Below are 20,612 nucleotides of genomic sequence, written 5' to 3' on the forward strand. Positions count from 1 at the left end.
AATAATTAAAAATTTTGGAATTCAGTGTCCTGCTAAGCCTTTAAAAACACCACCAGCTGGGTGGCATGCTAGTGTAGATTGTTGCTTAACTGCTGGAGTCTGTTCCTGTGTGAAAGAGCATGTGTTTCAGTTCATGCTGTTCTTCAAAGGGAGTCCTGACAAGAAAAACCCCAAATGTGCAAGTATTGTTTAGTGTACAGTAGCATTATCCACCAGTGCTGCAGTGGGCTTTTATTCATACTAGCATGCACAGGTCTACACTTCTTTTTTAGTATATAATCTTATTAATTAATTTTAGGAAGGGGAAAAACAATCCATTGAAAAGCTGTGTCATAAACATAAAAGAATTGGTAGTGACCAAAGACTGTTTTATTTGTGTTGATTTTTCTCTCCATAGATTTCTTCAAGTACATCCCATTCAGGGCCTTCGGATTTAACAAAACAGTGTGGAACATCAGCATTATTTCAGCTGGCAGAGGTAATACTAAAACACTGGTGACTAATTGCCCCAGGTGCAGTGGGGTGGAGAAGTTAAAGCTGTTGATTGCCAAAGTCTGCAAGGCAGAACAGTGATACAGTTGTAATTGCACCGCTGCTTACAGAACCATTAATTATCATGGCTCAGATGCCACAAGTCACGATTTCCCCAGATTAGCCATCAGCTTAGAGGTTTCTAAGAGTCTGGTGCAGTTGATAAGTACCACCAATTCCTGGTGGCAAAGGGACTTTCTTGCAACTGAACTGGAGTCAGTTTCTTATTTAGGCTTTGAGGACTTAGGGCTTAGCTGAAGGACACAAATAGTTGAGAGAGAGGACTGGATGGCTGTGTTATGAAATTCAGGCATTGCCATTACAAATTCATGTTAATAGTCATGAGCTGCTTTCATTTATTTTTGCTTTTCGTGCCCATTTTATTTTTCAGGTGAACTAACAGGTCAATAACTTACATAGAAGTTTTGCTATGGTACTCTCAGCAGATCTTCCTTCTGGGAGCAGTTAAAACCAATGGCACTTCATTGAAATTTTGCCTTTTTTTGTTTCTAAACACTTTTTTTAGTTTTCCCAGTCTTGAAGATTGTTTAATTGCAAGTTTGTTTGCTGACAAGACAGAAGTCACTTTTTTTGTAGCCACATCTGTAGCTCTGTACAACTGGCTACTGCAGAAGAAGCAAATGTATAAAAGGAAAAAATCCATTGGCTATGGAATGTATGTTGAATTGACAAAATATTTTTAGTCCAGTGAGCTCCATCTTAAAGATTGAGCTTCAGCTTTTGAAAATCACAGGCTGTGCTTAACATTGCAGTGTAGTAAAAAAGTCACAGAAGCAGCTTTGTACCACGAACCCACATCAGTTGTGGAGTTCTCCTTTGCCTAGTCTAACCTCCTTCCCAATAGATACCATGTATTGCCCAAGCTCTGGTACTTTACAGTGCTCAACCCAGCTTATCCTGAACTAGATCAGTAATTTCTACCTTGGGTAGCAAGAATTTTGGAAACCTGCTACAAAAACATCCAAATCATTGGTGTTATGTTCTTACATAAATTGGTATGAGAGACTTTTTCAGTTTGCAAGGAAAAAAAGCCTTGCCAATTTGAGAAATCTCAAATGGACCTAAAGAGAACCCATGTGTCTCGGGGAGGTACATCCATACTGACCACATGGCCTGTGGGCTGAGCTGTGGGAAACTTCTGATGTCTGGTTCAAAGCAAGCCTCTTCCATCTGGTTTTGCTCCAGGTGACTGGTTGACATTTGTTCTAAAAACAAAACTGCACTGGGAATTCAGCTTGGGGGCTTTGAGAGAGGACAGTAAGAACAAAGCATGTCTTCCTAAGGGCTGTTGGTTGGTACCGTGAAGGACTACCTTCTGTAGCCGTGTCCACATAGCTTACTTAGGAGATCCAAACCAGAGAGGATCTCCTAAGTCATTGCTGTAGGAACATGGCAGTCTGAGGACCTTCTGACAGATCTTTTTCTTAATGTCGATGTTCCTCACATAGTATAAGGATTTTGGTTTCCATTAGTGTTATCTCTAGGAGGAGATAACCATGGCAACCACTGCTGCTTTGCCGTTCTTTGCAAAATAAGTCTGTGACATGAGAAGAAAGATTTGGAAGGCTTTTGTACTACCTTCCAAATTATTTCCTACATTCAAGTAAAAAAAAAATAATCTCAGTTAAGGAGATTCAGTAAACATTTTTCCCTCCCTCCTTCAAGGCCATTTGGAAAATGGAGAAAGGAATTGTATTAGGGACATTTGAAAGTTGAAGGGGGAACGGATGTAGTAGTCAGAGATAACTCTGTTCTGTTGCATTTCATATATTCTGAAAATCTGTCTAGTAGTGGGTTTCCAGATGATATAAAGAGCCTTAAAGGAAACACCACTGAGATCAGATGGAGTCTTTTTCTATTAGAGCAATGAACCTACCAGCCTTATTCTGGCACTTAGCCCTCATCCCATTGCATCAGTTTCAGCATGTCTTCAGCCTGTTTTTCAGTATGGTCCCCTTAGCACAGTTTGCTTTCCTAAATTAAAATGCCAGAGAGATTCCCTGTTAAACACTGTTAGTATAAGTAATTCCCTGTTAGTATAAGTAATGTTAACAGTAGACTTTTGTTTCATGGGACTGTTTTTAAACTTATTTTAGATGTGCCTTGCTTCAGAAGGAGTAAAAGTGAAAGAACCTGGGAAAACAAAAGTGGAAGCACTGGAAGATGAGGAAGGGGAAGTTTCAGAGGACATGGAAGTAGAACTGGAGAAAACAACAGTAAAAGACTCCAGTAATAGAAAAGTAGAACAATCAGAGATAGAAAAAATGCAAAACCCAGATGAAACAAAAGCTGAGGAATCAGAAACTGCAAAATGCAGAGAATTTACTAGTCTTGCATTGGAAAACAGTCCTTTTGAGAGGAAGGATAACACAAAGGATCACGTGTGCCGTTCTCCAGAGCTTTTCCTGAGTGACATGACTATCCTTGGGCTAAAGCCAGAAAAGATAAAGAAGAAAAAGAAAAAAAATAAGTTGGACCGGCACACAAATGAAAAATCCACCCCCAAAAAATCTTGTAAAAAGAGGCAGTCCTCCGAGTCGGACATTGAAAGTGTAATGTACACAATTGAAGCCGTGGCCAAGGGGGACTGGGGTGCTGAGAGACTCACGGATACCCCCCGCAAAAAGAACCGCCCTGTCTCAAATGTGAAGGGAAGCATGTTGGATACAAAATCACCAAAGAAAAAAGTGAAATCAAAAGAAAAGAAAACATCAAAGGAGAAACCAACGGAGACCACCAAAGAATCCAAGCTTCCCGATTTCCTAAGTATTGAAGCCAGCAAGGAAGTACCGTGTGAGGCTTCTGATAACATTAAAGTGGAACCACTGACCCCAACAGAGGAGGTGGTACCCCAGAGCTTACCAGAACAGGTCAAAACTGAGGACAGTGACTGTGTTAAAAAGATAGAAACCTGTGGCTCCAGGAAATCAGAGAGATCTTGCAAAGGTGCTCTTTATAAAACTCTGGTGTCAGAGGGCATGCTCACATCTCTGCGCGCTAACGTGGACAGAGGTGGGTGGCTTTGAGTGTTTTGTTTACAGCATGAACTGCAAAAGCCTGCCTGGAGTGGGAGGAAAAGCAAAAATCCATGTTTAAGCTGGAGTTTGAGCAGTGTGCAGTGGGAATATTGTGTCTGGCCACCTGAGATGCTAAGGACAGGTGCAGTGTCTGGGCTCCCTGTTCCACAGCAGGTCTTCTGAAGTCTTGCAATCTGTGTTCCTGCTTACCTCACAAACTCCTGGCTGCTCTATTTTTATCTTTCATTATCTGAGTTTTCACTTCTTCACTGAAGTCTTTGTTGTTTAATATGTCAGCCTGCTGGTAGATGTGTGCAGGACCTGTGATGTGTGTAACCCCGAACAATTACCTTGTTTCTATATAAACAACTCTTGTGGTTGTGAGCATAGTTCTCAATCCTGCAAGAAGCATATGGGTTCTGGTTTTGCAATTTTTGTTAGTTTTACTGTAGGCAGTAAGTGAGAGCCCTTTATCTTGTGGATGGACAAATTTGAGATAATATCTGTAAGCTTTCAGTGAAATGTCTGGAAGTTTATTTTTCCAACTGGTAGATTTATGTGTGTAATTAGAATAGTCAGAAAAGAAAAAAAGGTGTTTGTAATTTAGGGAAGCTTATTACTATATATCTCTTCATCTCTTTCTGCTTTATACCTTAAGAGATCATGACTTTTGAGATACTCCAGGAAAAGACAGGACAGGGCAGGCAGAATAGTTGTCAATATCATCATTGCCCAGTTTAAAAGGAAAAATGTTTTGTAACTGCCTTAAAGAAGGTCAGGCTTCATAAGTTGCTGTACTGACTGGGTACACAAGTTTCTTCTGAGTCTTTTTTTTTTGAACATTTTTCTAAAGATGAGAAACAATTTTCTGCTTTCATCACAGGAAAAAGAAGCTCAGGAAAAGGTAACTCCTCAGATCATGAAGGATGCTGGAATGAAGAAATCTGGGCCTTTTCCCCAAGTGGGACAAGTGGGAACAAGAAACTGAAAAAGACTAAGCCAAAGGAAGAGTTTGTTTTTGGGTAAGCTGTGGCTTTACACTTTTAGATGTTTCAGTTAGGTCAGCCTAATAATTTAAGACTGAGCAGCTAAGTGACCTGCATCTAACGCACAAATAATCACAATTCCAAAAATGAAAAACCCTGTGGAACTGAGTCATGCTCTAAATACCTGTCATTTATGTAGCAAAATAATTCCTTTGAGATCTTTCCAGGTTTACACCATTCTAAGTGAATTTGAATGGTGTTATTTGCTCAGTTCTAAACAAACCACACAGTATTTACCTGCTCAAAAAGTAGTGAAGAGGGTTACTTACATTTTCAGAGTACTTTGCAAGCGCTATTTAAAGTTCTGTGTAGGTGTTCAATCATCATAAACCAGATTAGACTAGAAAGAATAGATCTCTTTCGCATTTGGAGAGATTGCTTACAGAAGAATAGTAAACAGGGTTCTTATATTGGCAAATAATTATGATAAATATGTCATTTTTCTATTATAGAGAAAAGATATTTAAACTATTTATGTCTACCATGATGAAATTAAATATATCTTAAAAACAATTAATGAGTATAGATGCATTAAAATTTAGCAAGACTGCACAAAATTACTTTTCTAGTATACAAGTAATGGTTTTTGTATTACAGATTTATTTAGCTGCAGGCCTAGTAGTTAAATCTGGGTTGCCATTCATGCTTGAAAATTCTTGCAGATAGGAAAATGTATTTAAAAGGGGGAGTTGTTCCATATTTCATGCTTAAAATTATAATATGTTTGGTTTTGCAGGTTTGCAGTACCCTTTTCACAACCTAGTTTATGTGACATCTAATTGCAGCTCACATTCAGCAAAGATATTAAATCAGTGGGAGTCCCCTAATCTTGTTTATTGGAATAGTCAAGAAAAACTAGTTAAGAAAAAATCGAGCAATTTGCATTTTTAGAGCTTTATATAAGTTTTGGAAATATTTTAAGTTGAAAGTTTGAAAACTTTCCCACATAATGGTGGGAAAACTCATCACATCCTGTAGCATAAAAAAAAAGTAGTTGTAAATTATTTATTCAAAGATTATCTAGGAAACTTGTCTAAATCATTCATTCAACGCTACCCTCATTAGCTGGCTGGATGAGAAAATACACATTTTCCAATCTCTCATCTTTATTCAGTTGCATCATTAATGAGTATTATTTAGTGAACTCTGTAAAGGCAGAATTATGAATTTGTGAAGCGGTAAGTGCTGGAGAAGGTATCCAGCGTCCCTTTTCATTGCATTACCTATCTTCTGGCTACTTGAAGAGCTGGTTTTACCTCTGCCTGCTCCACTTAACTCCCTCTGCTCCCTTCAGCATCACATTTCAGCCTCATTTTGTACATTTGTGTCCTCACCCCTTCAGAATGACATCATTTTCATCATTTTCCCTGTGTCGTACCTTCCCCATCAGTAGATTCCCACATTTCGTTCCATGGTCTGGGTCAGATGTGCTTTCCCACTCCCTTGCCAAGCAGGGCTCTCCCTGCCTGTATCTCCTGGCAGGACTAGGCTGTGCAGCATGAACACCTCAGCTCAGCTACACATGTCTAACCAGGCTTCTGAGAGGGTCTTAAAATTCATGACAGTGTGGACTATTTTTTATTTCTTTAAATAATTAATCACTGACATAGAGATAGCAGCACTCCCCATTGCCTGCCTGCATGTCACACAAGTTATAAATTACTAGCCAGGATGGCAGCTCATCCACTGTCAAATGAGGTTTGGCCTTCCCAATTAGAGCAGCAGCCCCTCACATGCCCTCGGGGCAGGAGCTGAGGCAGGTGGGAACAGACAGTGGGAGAGAAGCTGAGTCAGAGCAGAAAATCACATGGTTTTGTGGTTGTCAGGGAACATCCATGTGGAAGAGAAAAAGGTAACAGTACCAAGCACTACTGATGTAAGAGACCTTTGTGATTTAAAACCAAAATAAAACATGTGTACACAAACAAACTAATCCCACCATGCACCTGGTCTGCAAAGAGCCAAGGCTGTATTTTAAAATGGAAAATCACTTCCTGAGAAAAGTAATAATTACAGAGAAAAAAATGAGGTATCTTTCTGTGTAACAAAGCTTTCAGAATGCAATTTGTTTGAAGTGCTGCTTCAGAAAGCATAGGGAAGTACCATGTTTCTTGTGATATTTCGAAGTGTGTAAAGGGCCATCCTTCCAACAGTCATGCCAACTTCTGTCAAGTTGAGGTTTTTCATAGCAAGGAGAATTAAAAACAAGTGGAAGATGTCATTGTTCCTCTATCATTGACAGTGCTATTTATAACCTGCCTAACTGTGTGCTTGCCTTTTACTAAAACACAATTTCTACTTCTGCCTGGCTGCAGAAATTTGCAGGAACAGAGTGCTTATGCAAGCCAGTGTATTCATTACAGCTGGAAATGCTGTGCCATCCTCTTTTGAGTGCTTTGTTTTCTGGCTATTAGGAGCAATCATACCTTGTCTGTGGATTTCTTGAGTTGTAGTTAGTCTGCTGACTGTCATTCAGGTTAGGCTGCAGTAGGAGGTGCATTGGCTTTCATGAAAGCATAAGCTAGTAGCATTTTTCATCTCACAGCAAATAAAATACGAGGGGAGAAAATCTAATCACCCAGAACAAATACAAAGCTAATTCCCACGCCAACAATTCATGTTTCAGAATATCCACAGAAAATTGATTTGTTTGACATTCTTCTGGTTTGAAATGCAATTTTAATTCTAGCGTAAGAACTTCTATGTGAAGTTATTTTATTGCTTTATTTATTGGTTTTACTATCTTTGTTCATTCCCCTCACAGAACAGACAAATCTCTTGTATGACTCTGTGCAGCAAACATGTCAGAGCTAAATGTCACCAGTATGACATTGATTTTTTTTTCCTAATTTTAACATATGCTACTAAGGTAATCAATTTGCACTGTTACAAATGCAGAAGCAGAAATGTACATTCTCATTCCAGAGTTGGATTAATATATGCTGGTTTGGTGTGTACAGTGTGTGCACTTACCTGATCCTCCCCTCTCTCTGTGTAGAAGGGTGTGTGTATATACACAGACATGCTCTTAAACAATATACTTTTTTCTCCAGAAAGAGTTACATTTAATTTGAACGGTTTTGTTTCCCATTTAGCTTAGCAAAATTGGAAGAAGAATTTGCAAAGAAATTCAACAGCCTCCCTCAATACAGTCCTATTACCTTTGACAGGAAAAATTCAGCTGTTTCGAGGAAAAAGCGAAAGATTGGAAGCGGCTCATGTGAACTACCAAAATCCAACAAAGGTAAGTTGCCAAGTGCAGGAAGTCCTTAAACAATGGCAGTGCTGTAACAAGCTCAGGAATTTATACATTCTTACTTTACTGTTACCTGTGGAAAGTCTGAAGTCAAAGAATTACCTAGCACTGCAGTTAGTTGGTTCTCATCCGGTTTAGTGTTCGGGCTGATGGTTTTCACTCTTGATTCCTGGTTTTCATGATAAGTAGAACTGGATAGAGTTTGTACACAAAATACCTTTCTCGTAGCAAGAAAGGTTTTCAAAAACATGAGTATTAGTGAGGTAAATTAATTTGACAAGTTTTCCCAGGAGAAAATGGGGAAAAAAGGGCATATGATCAAAGGTTATATTTTCTAAGCTTAGTTTTAATTTCACTGTAATTTTAGCATCTGTAAATTAAAATATAAGGTACCAGAGATGTCTGAATGAAACATCTGGAATTTTTCTTCTGTCAAGATTATAGTTCTGTCATAATTTTTGAGCAAAAATGCCCTGATATGATTAAAAAAAACTTAGAGGGCATGAAAACCAATTCTATACCCAGCTCCATTGCTGAGGCTCATGGAGGGAGAAACTCATGACACACTTGGCTATTTTTTTATACAGGAAACCTGTGACACAGAGGTGTCAGAGAAGTGACAGTGTAGTAGGGTAAAACTATTTTTATGCTGTGGCAGAAATACTGATACAAATATACAGTATAGAAGCATCACAAAATGAAGGAATTATATGCTAGTAATTCCACAAGACATAAGGCTGCTCAAAAGGATTCTCATCAGGCACAGTTTGCAATGTGAAGTTGATTTTCTTTTCTGCAGCAATGGTAGTTCTACTGAGTGACAGATTTTAAGATCTAATATGTCTGGTTTAGCCAGGTGACCCAGGATTAGATCTATGCCTTTTGAATGTTTCACAAATAATCACATTACAGTATGCAGGATTGAACAGCTGTTCTTTTCTAGTGCATGCCAGTTTTGGTATTGATTTTTGTAATTAGATGTGGAACAGCCACTTTGTAAAATTAGGCTTGTGCTAATACCAAGATAGTTCTGACTTCAGCTGCCTTTAATTTTGTTTTATGGTATGTAGATGACAGAACTTCTTAAATGAGCATGAATGAATTGCTTTACAGCGTGATAACACACTGGTAATTAAGCAACATCTGTTGGGAAGAAAACCTCCTCAACTACAGTAATCTAGCAATTGAAGTTGTAGTAGCAGCTCACTGGATTTCTCACTACAATATTTACCTGTTCAGGTGCCTGTATATTTAGAAATTCTGCAGGCCCTGTGTTGTTTGGGAATGGTGGGCTAGAATTCTGCCTCAAGCCAGGTAGCCCAGCACTGCATTCTACTTTTGGGTAGGCTCATACAGGAGAGTTTAGTTTTTATTTTTGTTAGCATCACTTAAAGAACTTTGGAATGTATTCGGCCTTGTCTCAAGGGAAAGTCAAAAACATAACTGTAGGCTGGTTACAAGCCTGATATGAGTACCTTTGGCACAGCCCTGCAGAGACAGTCATAGACCTTTTGCCTCTAGCTGACAGTAAGGGTTCTTTAAATTAAGCCAGCTGACTTTGCACTGAGCAGATGGTAAACAGTCACATGAACTTTTCCACCAACTGAGCTGTGGGGTTGCAACAAGCAGCCCCAGGGCAGGAATATCGGATGGTAACTGCTCCTTCTGTAGTGAACATCTAACAACAGCCCCAAACTAAATCCAGAAGAGCTAGTGATACCTGCTCCTAATTCCTGTGAATGTTGAATTCACACACTTAAGCTGGGCAAGCTGACGGTTTTGTGGCAGTCATTCCAACTCCCTCAAGAGCAAGGTTCAGTCAGCTCTCAAGAGGTAGTTGAAAAACTTTTCAGCAAACCATATTTCTTCTGGAAAGGAGGGATTGCTGAAAAGTAAATATTTGATGGCAGCAGGTCAATTTTAAGTGTGTTTTATTTTCTTAGGATGTGTAAAAGTAGGATGTGAGTTGTGTATTTGAAATTATCTGACCTAAAAGTGCATACAGGCACTACTGTCTTAGTAAGGTTTGTTCCAGTTGAGTCAAACATTTGAGCTGAATCCTCCATTTAATTTGTGATGTACTGACAGTCTATTAGGCCTCATGGTCTGTTGTCTGGTGAAGTATGATGAATATAAAGACTCTTAGAGAACCCTGACCTCCAAAAGTGTAGCACAAGCAGATCTGTAGCCTCTTACTAGGCTACTGCAAGTACTGCAGGAAATGAAACTGGCATATCATGCAAAATAATAGAGCTTGGTTTGGTGTGGTTATGGGTCTTTTAAATTGTCCTACTTTTTTACACCATTAGAGAATTAAACAAAAGTAGCATTTTTATTCAATGAGCATGAACCGTGAAGGGTCAATATAATCTTATGGGTGTGACTGTGGGGATGTGGGAGACCTCAACTTCGCACTGCTCTGCATTACTGTTTTGTGTGGAGCTGTTTCTGCTGTGTGTCTTTTCCTTGGGTGTGTCTCTGCCAGGTAATTGGGAGAGTTGTTCAGCACAAATAGTGTCTACAAGTGTTTGCCTCTGGGTGTTTCTAAATAACAGATAAAAATCAGTAGAGATATGTTTAAGTAAACACTCCTTGAAATTGTGGGCTGCTGTTTTTGAAGGAGTGTGTGCAGGATCATAAACTATCTAATAATTTTCACTCAGCACAGATAACTACTTAATTTTTGAAGTCTACAGTGTCTACTGAACATTTAAAATTTAGAAAATATGTTGGAGTGCTGCACTCCAAACCTTCCTCAGGATGCTGGGTGAATAAAAACAAAGAGAGAAGTGTTCTTGTTTGTTGGGTTTGGGGTGTTTCTCTGCACCCCACCCCCAACTGTAACTGTATGCTTTAATAAGTTTTATTTTGTGCTGGATTGATTCTCTGTCAAATGTCATTTGCCTATACCTGAAACAGGCTTGATTTGCAACCTAACCACACAGCCAGATTTGTCAGGATGTTTTCCTGCTCTGGAAAATCAGTAGGGCAGTGCCCACTGACTACTTCTGTTGTGCTTGTCATGTCCAGTCCACACTTCAGCCAGTTCTTTTACATAAAAACACTTGAAGAACCCTGTAACATGAAAGCTGTTTCACATCCACGTGTATAAAGGAAAATTTGAACCTTTTCTTAAATGAGAGGCACTTTTTTTCCTCAGAGTTTCCAAATTGTCTAAATTCTGCTCCCACTGAAATGATTGGGGGTCTTTCTGCACTGGGAGCAGGATTGAAAAAGCTTTGTCAAAGTCCACATCAAGTGTTCTGAACGGGGATATGCACATACAATAATAATGCCACAAAATGGCTGAAGAATACAGCTATACTGAATCTGTGCAGATGGCCTGCTCCGACATTTACTGGAGCTGTGACTGTCTATTTTTTTTTTTTCTTCTTCTTTCCAATGGCATATGTGTCAAAACATCCCACCATGCAGAAATCAGCTGTCTGCAGTTAGTCACTAATCTGCTTGTATGCACAAGTGAGCAACAGGCAGAGTCATTATTTCTGCTTTGTACTTTGAAGAAATGCTCACTTATACACCAAGCACTGCACTAAAGCGTTCATTTTGGGAAGGCAAAGAAGGGAATGCACAGTGTGCTTTTATTTGGGGAATAGATTGTCTACTTTTTTTTTTCTTTTTTGTCTGTGGCCTCTAGGACTAGAAATAAAACATCAGCTTAAAATGGATGCTTCTTTGTGGCATTCCACTTGGTCTTAGCTCTGGGGTTTTTTTGGCTCAGTACAAAGCATTCAGATGCTTGGAGATTTTGAGCTGTAATATTCCAAGGATCATGACCTAAAAATACAGTGCCTTCCTCTGAGAGATGCAAAAATGCACAAACTGGTTGTCTTGATTTTGTTAGGATCTAATTGAAACATCCTCTATTTGATCAGATCCTTTAAAACAATTAACTTTTTGAGAGCAAAGGGGGCCTATGCCCAGAAATGTGGAGGAAATGTAGTTATGGTTCATTTTCTTGCCTGCTTCTTCCCCAGACAGCTGCCGCTGGCCATAGCAAGTATTCCCAGGAGGAATCCCTACTGTCCTCAGTGAGCACTATGGACAAGCCAGGGATTAAATCCTGTAGCAATTTCTGAAGTGCGAGGGAGAGGAATAAATGTATAGAATATTTCCAACAGAGCAAGATTAGTAGATGGCTGTCTAACAATGTCAAGTAAATCAAAAGGTTTTTTTCAGCTTTCTAAATATATATATATATATTTAGAGGGTCCGTTGCCAAACAGCAAGACTTTTAGGTTCATTTCTTCAGTCATGGATTTTCTCTGGATTGAATGTTCACAAGTGGCATTTGTTCAAAGTCTTGGAATACTTGCCTGTTGTCCCCATAAAACAGGTGTAGCCCAGCCAGGCATCCTGTCAGCTCCAGCGTGGTGGCTGTGCTTGCACTGGTAAGGCAAAGAGTGTGGATGAAGTTTCTTGTGGAGTCAGAAGTTACATTGTAAAGTCCACGTATGAACTGTTGACTTATTTAGCTATTAGCCTGTCTTCTCTTTCAATGCTTTTATGGCCAAAGGGTATTCTAATTGTCACTGGGCACTGTCTTCCAGGAGTTACAGCTAAAAGGGAAGGAAATTGAAGGTTTCCTTACTGAAGGGCAGATTTTCTTTGGCTCTACTGAAGTCTCTGGATTTTCCATATGGGAAAGTGGTATTTTGCAGATACAGGCTGATGACAAAGGTGCCTTTGATGTGGGGAAAAAAGAGATGAAAGACACAGGTTTCCCCCTGTGTGCAATGCTTGTCATCTTCTGAGTTTTTCATCTCAGTTATTGTGCTTAGAGTTGCTGACACTGGCTGACTGTCTGTCATAGTGATTGAGGTGGTTTGTATAGTGCAGGTTGAGTTGTAGAAATTGAGACATGGGGTGATATGTAACATGTTGCTTCTTCCAAGCACCTGAAAAAAATAGCTAATCAGCTAAGTAAAGGATAATAATAATAACAAAAATGTCACAAGAATCATGTAGTTACGTACCTCTGTCTTCTTGTGGAACTGGTGGGAAGACTTGTTTCTGTTGATGTAGATGAAGCATCTAAGCTTGGTATCAAGAAAAGCTTAGTTCTTTCACTTAGGCTTTTGCTCAAGCTCTCCGAGATTTCTCATTCCTTGTTTTACATTTTTGTTGCAGTGACACTAGACTAGTCCTCTGTGATACTCAGGAAACTGTTGTAAAATTTGTAGAACAACACTTCAATAAGTTTGAGTGAATATGGCCTCTTCTACTGTACTTTGAGGTGTTTCCTATACAGGTTCTAGTAAAGCTGTTCAGATTCAAGCTGATGTTGCCTGAGATGATCTCTTGCTTGGACTTTACTTGGTTTGTTGTTTGACTTCTAGATTTTTGGGAGTTTATTAATCTTTCTCCAAAATTTTGATTTCTTCCATGTTAAAAAAGAAGTAGCAGTGAGCCACAAAGCCAACATGGGCAAGATGCTAAATCTTCTATGCCTGCCTCTGTCTGGATTATAGTTTTCTCTCAGTAATTTTCAGTATTGATCAGACAGCCTAGTGTCTGTGAATGGCTTTCACTTCATAAGACAGTTTATTAATCTTTCTCCAAAGTTATGATTTCTTCCATATTAAAAAAAGAAGTAGCAGTGAGCCACGAAGCCGACGTGGGCAAGATGTTAAAGCTTCTATGCCTGCCTCTGTCTGGATTATAGTTTTCTCTCAGTAATTTTCAGTATTGATCAGACAGCCTAGTGTCTGTGAATGGCTTTCACTTCATAAGACTAAATACTTCTTCTGTGTGCTACACACTTTACTCTTTTTTTTCCTTGCATATGGAGTCTGAGATGGCAAATTGCAGATGTATAAATAGATTTACCCTGATTGCACATTCCTACATGGTTGCAGTTGTGTCCCAGTAGTCAGTGTGTGTGTCTGGTTCCTTTTAAGGATGAGGAGTGGAAAAGGCGAGTATTTGTGGTGGGTAGAATCCTGTTACACGTGAGCTAGAGATGGGAAGGACACCAGCTTGTTAGGCTATGAATCATCTTGTCACGTGTATAGCATCTCATTTCTGTTTGGGCTGGTCTGTTCTGAACTAGCCTGAAGACTTACTTGTCCACTGTCTCTTTGGAAATAAGATTTTGAAGTTGAGTTTCTGTAAACTCCCTAAAATGTGCTTTGCATTGTGGAGATTATGCATCTCTTATGCCTATGTTGCTGTTATATCACTGTCTGCTCCCCTAATGAAGCAAAGGCAAACTTCTTGATGACATCTGATAGTGGCATGTTTTGTGGTCCAATGTCACACAAGATGTCTTCCAACTGCTCCTAGTAACGACTCTGCGGGCAAAGTAGGAATGATAACCATGAGCTGGACATACCTCACCTTCCTCCTATGGGGGCTTTAACTTTTGCACTTAGTATATCTCATTTCTGGTCACCAGAAAGGTAGTGGTAGCTCTTTCATCCTGTGGTGGGTTGGTCCTGACTGGTAAGTATGTTACCACCGTGTTGCTCCCTCCAACAGTGGGATGTGGAAGATAATAGGAGGGGCAAAAACAAGGAAAAATACTTAGTGGGTGTAGTAGTTTTGCAAAACTATTACATTGGGTCAAGAAGAAGGCAGTTTCATAAGTTGGAGGGAGGAAACAAGTAATGCCAAAGCCAGCACTCACTACTAGCTGACTGATGTCCAGTCAGTTACCTGAGCAATAGACAACTTCAAAAAACACTTCCCCAGCACAGTTTTGTGCTGAGCATGGTGTAAAATGCCTCTTGGCCCATGTGGGTCAGCTGTCCCAACTATGTCCCCTCCCAGCCTCTTGAACACCCTCAGCCTACTTGCTGGGGTGCCAGAATGAGAGAGATCTTGATGCTCTGTAAACACTGCTCAGCAGTAACTAAACCATGGGTGTGTTTCCAGCACTGTTAAGTTTACTCCCTGCCAGCCAAGCCCAGTATACATGCAAAAGAGAGTATATGTTTAAGTAAGGAAGAGAAAAACCCATTTTGTTGTATGGCTAGGCTTTCCTAAGGGCTTCTGCAAAAGGGAGTATATCTTTAAGTAAGCAAGAAAAAAAACCCATTTTGTTGTATGGCTAGGCTTTCCTAAGGGCTTCATTCCCCAAAATGCACTGTATGCACTTAAACATTGGGAGGTAGTGGATTGAACTGCAGCTTGCTGAAAGCCTCCGGAGTCCCTTCAGACAGAAGATCAGGTTTTATGCTTCCCTGTCATATGGCAACTTGTACTATAGGAAGGGGAGGTTGTACAGTACATAGTGTGACTGTTGTACTCTTTTTCAAGCTTCTAATTAAAAGTATGTATTATTAATGTTGTCTGTAGGTTCATTCCAGTCTCAGAAAAAGAACTTATTCCACAAAATTGTCAGCAAATTTAAGCACAGAAAGAAGCTTAATGTTCCGGACACAGGTACTGGTGCATTGCTTAATTAAGGTTTTCAGCTTCCTTCTTTCTCAATTCAGTCTTGGGGAAATGCTTCTAGACAGAGACACCTCAGCTCTCTAGTCTTTGATTGCTTTGGTTCCTTGTTTTCCCTGTCTGCTGTGATTCCATTGCCTTCTGGCTCCAGTTGATATTCCTTACTCCAGTATGATGCTGTTTTGTTTTCAGTTGGCATCTCCCTTTAATTACAGTTTCCCTGCTCCAGGTGCCATGCAGCAGAGCTGACAAAGCAAGGGCAGTTCTGCAGTTGGCCCCGAAAACTTTAATCTTCTACAGCTCACAGCTCTGTAGTCCTTAGGTTGCTCTTATCTGCATTCTTCTGTATCAGTGACCATATTATTTTGCCAGAGAATTTTTGCATGTCCCTATCTCTTATTCCTGTGATTTCTTGCTGTCTGGAACTTTGCAGACTGCAGCTGGTCAAGGTGTAAGAACCTGGTCAGGATGTAAGCACTTGTTTCTGCACCAGATCTCAGAAATACCAGCATCCAACCCTGCCTCTGTAGAAATCTTAAACCAGCTTTCTGTTTGTTTCATACTGAAAATGCCTTCTGCACTTTTTTAAGTTATGTTCTGGACCTTGTCTGCCCGCTATCCTCTGTTAGCTCTCTAAAGTCTTTTTCTTGTTACAGTATCATAATATCCTGCACACTAGAAACTCAAAATAGGATTATAGTTTAGCCTGCTTCCCTGGGCCCTTTTTTTTTATCATCATGTTGCCCACACTATCAAGTTATGCCCAAGCTGTTCCCCTGTTCCACAGTGATGTTCTCTCCTGCATTGTTCCTGTAATCTAGAAAAACCTCTCTGGTTCTGCTTACTTAACTTCATTAATTTGTCTGGTTTCTTCCCTACCCATGTTCATCTCTAAGATAATAAAATGGTTGTTCCCATCTCTAGTTTCCCCAGCTACCTTTATGGTTAATAACTTTTCTTAAGACTTGGCCATGTAATTTCCTGTCCTTTCCTGGTGCTGTGTTTTCTGTCATCTGTTTTGCACATAAACTATTTTCCCACATAGGCTCTGCCTGCTCTTCTGCATTCCACGGTGCAAATCAAAATTACTTGCTCTGTCTTGTTGTATTTGTACAACGAATATGTTGTGGCAGTTGCTTATGAAAAGTAACTATCTTGCTTCTATGTCGGTGTAAAAAAGGCATCATACATTAGCATAATTTTTATTTGGCGTCATTCAGATTTTGTTCCTGAATTATTAATAGACCGTGTAGACAAATTATTAAGACAAATGGGTGTTTAAATTCTCCTGGGGGAAAAGAAACAGAAAGTATTTAATAGATGATAAAGAGTAAAAAATACAAATACCTTAAAATTTGCAGATAAAAATGTGGGTAAACAAAATATCAAACCCTGCATTTGTTTAAAAGAAGCCAGCCTGTTTTGATACGAAGTGAAGTGTGCACTATGATCAAAGATTCAACCCTGGCAAGTGTTGAGTACCCTGGCCTTGTTCCAGCAGAGCACAGAGGCATGTCCTTGGAAGTTAAGCATGTGAATAATGTCATAGTGTCTAAACATTAAAGATGTGTCTGTGCATTTTCTGGGGCAGAGCCAGCTTGCTAAGTTCCTCCCAAGACTAAAGCAAAGACATGAACTTGGAGCCCACATACAATCATCAGAGGAAAGGCAATGAATGTCTGTATATTGGTGGGGAACTGTATTTTCCCTTGAATTACAGAGGGGAGAAAATTTGGAGTCTTGCCTACTCTGAAGTGTACCATTAGCTACTGAAACCAAAATCTTGATCAGCAAAGAGCAGTATGGGCATGGCCTCAGCACATGCTGGAGAGCCTCTCCCTCATCTGCCTACAGATCTTCATCCTCCATCCAGGAGTTCCTAGGCAACAAGCCCTAAAGCGTGTGGCCCGTGTGGCTGAGCTGTCTCATATTCTGCAGCATTCAAGATGGGAATCCCAGAATCTTCATTTCAGTTCAGATAATATTTATTTGAGCATTCCGTGAATCAAACAATAAATTAAAATTTCTACTCCTTTTTGTGGTTAGTTTATACTTGTGGTGAGTCACAAGTCTACCTAATGTGTGATTTTGGTTTTTATAAAGTTAATTCTGCAGAAAGAAGGAGCTTGAATGTTTGTATAGCTGCAGAGGAGACACTTGGAAGGATTGCTATCAGGAGAGGTCACGTTGGCTTCATGTTTTTTCATGTTGAAATGTGTGTGTGCCTGTGTGCATCTGTTAGGAGTAAGTAAGGAAAGTAAGTGCAGTAGAGGCAGATTTAATGTGATTGTGTCGTGTTGTCCGTGTGTCTCTGGTATGAAAATCTGAGTGAATTTTGACCCTGCTGTACACAGCAGCACCAGTGCACATCACCACGTTAAGAGTTTGCAGCTGTTCAAAGAGTTGGGTACAGCCCAGTTAAACCCCAGTGAAATGCTACAGAGAGCACACAGTAACACGATTGAATATGTCAAGGAATACATCCCTTCCTTAGGAAGGCTGACAGAAGAAAAACTGGACCCATGCCTGTTTGGGAAATTTAACACTCATCTGGGAGTTTTATTTTTCTGCCACACCAGAAGGGCTTTCCAATGGGAAGCAGTACTTAAAGTGATAAATCAGAGTGATTGCATATTTTCAGGTACACTTGGTGAGCTGTGCTGAGGTTCTTGTATGGTCTGTGCAGCAGCCAGCTGTAACACTGGCCTTGGCACAGGAAGGGGAGAAGAGAGGATGAGCACATGCGCTGGTCTCAGCACCAGCTCACACGTGGAGCAGCCCTGTTGCTGTGCCTGCTCCTACAGCAGCTCTCCCACATACATCAGAGCCCTGTTTTGTGGCACTTTCAGCCCGGAGGGAACCAGTAGCTCTGTGCCTTTGGCAGCCATTCTGGTTGGAGGAGGGCTGGATCGGGACAGGCTCCTGCAGCAGAGCTTCCCGCCCAGGCGGCTGTCTCCTACAGCTGCTTTGACCATCTGCTGCTTTGTATCTCTGCTTGTTAGTCCCCAGTCCTTGCTGCATCTCTGTGTGCTGCCTGGCCCCAAAGCAGTATTGTAGCAGTGTCCTGTTGTCAGAAGAGCTGGAATTTCTGCCAGGTGAGTCTGTTTGGCATCACTTCCTTGGTGAAGTGGTTCCATGGACACTGATGACTTGAAGTGATGCTCTGTCTGGCTAGATTTTCACTGTTTATCTTCATAAAGACAATTAAATCATTACAGCCCACCTTTCTTCCTTGATACCAGCATGCTTAGACCCACAAAGCATTTGTTCTCCACCAAGTGTGGTTAGAGAGCTTCTGTAGCTGTCTCTCATAACAGGCATCACTAAAGAAATTCTTTAAAGTCTCTGTTTTGTTGGAGTTTGGTCTGAAAAGCTCATCTGAAAAGCTGTGGTATGGCGAGTCGTTTCAATTGACTTTGTTTTTCTTGTTTACAAAGATAGGGGGGAAATAAGACTATGTGTCCTCTGCATGGCTGCAGAGTAGATAAACTGTCCGTGCAGACCTTTAACAAACCTTAGCTGAGGAAACCATCTGACACAGACCTCTGGATATGTCTCTCTCAGAGTCATTTCTGACACTGTGGTGTAGGCATGCCTGAGGGCTCACACCTTCATGGTATATTCTCAACTCTGCTTGCAAAGATAGCCCAGTAGTTCTGCCCCTGTCATGGAGAGCTGAGCATGCAACTGCCTGTTGGCAGGACTGCAAAATAACTGCAGAATCTCATTTCGTGTCTAAACAATGTTCCCCTGAAAATTAGCTGAGTTCCTCTTGGGACAACTCTTGAATGCAGGACAGTGTGGAAACAGAATGGATATCAAATGGATTAAAGAAAACTACAGGGAATTAAACCTGCCTAGCCCTATCCTTCCTGTAGAACAAAACCAGGTCCTGGTTTGGAGCATCTGTATGGATATACCTTTGTCACTTGAAGCAGTGGGATGCTATTCCTCTTGAAGAAGGTGCAGGAGCACATAAGTTTAGATGTGGAGTTGTTGAAACATGGACTCCTTTCTCCTCTAGAGATCAGCACAAAGGGTCTTGCAAGTCAAGCCTTAGTGTGATTTCCAAGTCAAGTTTTATGTCTACTTGAATAATACTCTGTGAAGAAGTCAGTGAAATGATGTCTAAACCCAGTGTCCACTAAGACTGCTAAAGAAGAGAAAAAGATGCTCCTCCCTTCAACATTCACCCTGCACCCACACACACAAAATACTCATTGTAAACCTTCAATGCTTCCTTCTTCAAGACTGTATGGCAGCAATGTTATGTTGAAGTGATAAAGAGCTTCTTTTAGAGCTAGAGGAGAAAAGTACCTGACTTTCAAGTCTTATTTCAAGGATTAAAATAAAAACTTGGGAGAAGGAATATAAAACAATATAAAAACATGGAGAGGGAGTAATATTACTGCATCTGAGCTTTTACAGCCACCTTCTGCTGTTTCTTAGTCAAATGTGCCAACATCATATACTCCTTGTGTCTTCCACTATTGCCTATTTTACCTTTCAAGGGTTTTTTTTCCTCTTTATTTTTTGACACATACAATATGAGAAAGAAAAATATAAAAGGGATACCTCAGCTGTAGTGATCAATCAAGTTAATTTCTAGTGACCTGACATACAACACATCTAATTAAACGCATACCAAATCAAGTCTCTTTTAATTGTATGTTGTTCATTGTTTGAAATCATGTCTTAATTTTTTTATTAAATGTAAAAAAAAAAAAAGTTAGTTGTAGTACTAAGATTAAAAGCATTATAAACTCAATCAAGCTAGAAGTAGACAGCAGTGTCAAAGTGCTAATTAGAGCAATCAGAATTAACAGATAGTGTTGGACTACAACCAGACCATTGCATTAAAACATAATCAATGCTTATGAATTCCCAAATAAGAAATCTGGAGAGAAAGCTGCCTATTTAATTATACATTCCAATTAAGATCCTGGTCTTCATGCACAAAGCTTATCTGAATATCTCACTGTTGGCCCAGTTGAGTTACTTGAAAGTCACATTTGCAGACATTGTTGCTTTTACTTAATTGGATTCTTACAGGGTGGATCTTTTCCTGTGCTTTCTCTTGAGCACTCTTTACAAAAAAAACCAGTTTTTACGGCAAAGCTGTGCTCTGGAGAGGTTGGCAGCTAGAGCTAAGCACTTCAAAATACTAATTGAAGCTGTGTGCTTTTTTCCCAAATAAAGAACATGCGCAAGTTCAAAAATGTTTTACAAGAGAATGTAGGTGAATTAAAATCATAAACAAATTAAAGTTTGGAATGTTTCAAATGTTTGTGCATGTATGTACTAGATCTGATTATATTTTTACAA

At 40.0% G+C, this 20,612-nt stretch overlaps 1 protein-coding gene across 16 annotated transcripts in view; it reads left to right on the forward strand.

Annotated features, from left to right (window-relative positions):
* The window catches only part of BBX (BBX high mobility group box domain containing), a 135,710-nt gene that overhangs the window by 108,745 nt on the left and 6,353 nt on the right, over positions 1-20,612 (forward strand). For 12 of the 16 annotated variants that reach the window (XM_039732718.1, XM_039732717.1, XM_039732715.1 and 9 more), the window contains 5 exons: positions 398-478; positions 2,649-3,564; positions 4,453-4,591; positions 7,711-7,859; positions 15,192-15,278. In XM_039732718.1, coding sequence (XP_039588652.1) covers positions 398-478; positions 2,649-3,564; positions 4,453-4,591; positions 7,711-7,859; positions 15,192-15,278 — 1,372 coding nt within the window. The remainder of the gene's footprint in view (positions 1-397; positions 479-2,648; positions 3,565-4,452; positions 4,592-7,710; positions 7,860-15,191; positions 15,279-20,612) is intronic. The other 4 variants (XM_039732725.1, XM_039732724.1, XM_039732722.1 and 1 more) reach the window with 3 other exon arrangements.

The sequence above is a fragment of the Passer montanus genome, unplaced genomic scaffold, assembly GCF_014805655.1.
Source record: "Passer montanus isolate IOZ18808 unplaced genomic scaffold, ASM1480565v1 scaffold80, whole genome shotgun sequence".
Lineage (NCBI taxonomy): Eukaryota > Metazoa > Chordata > Aves > Passeriformes > Passeridae > Passer > Passer montanus.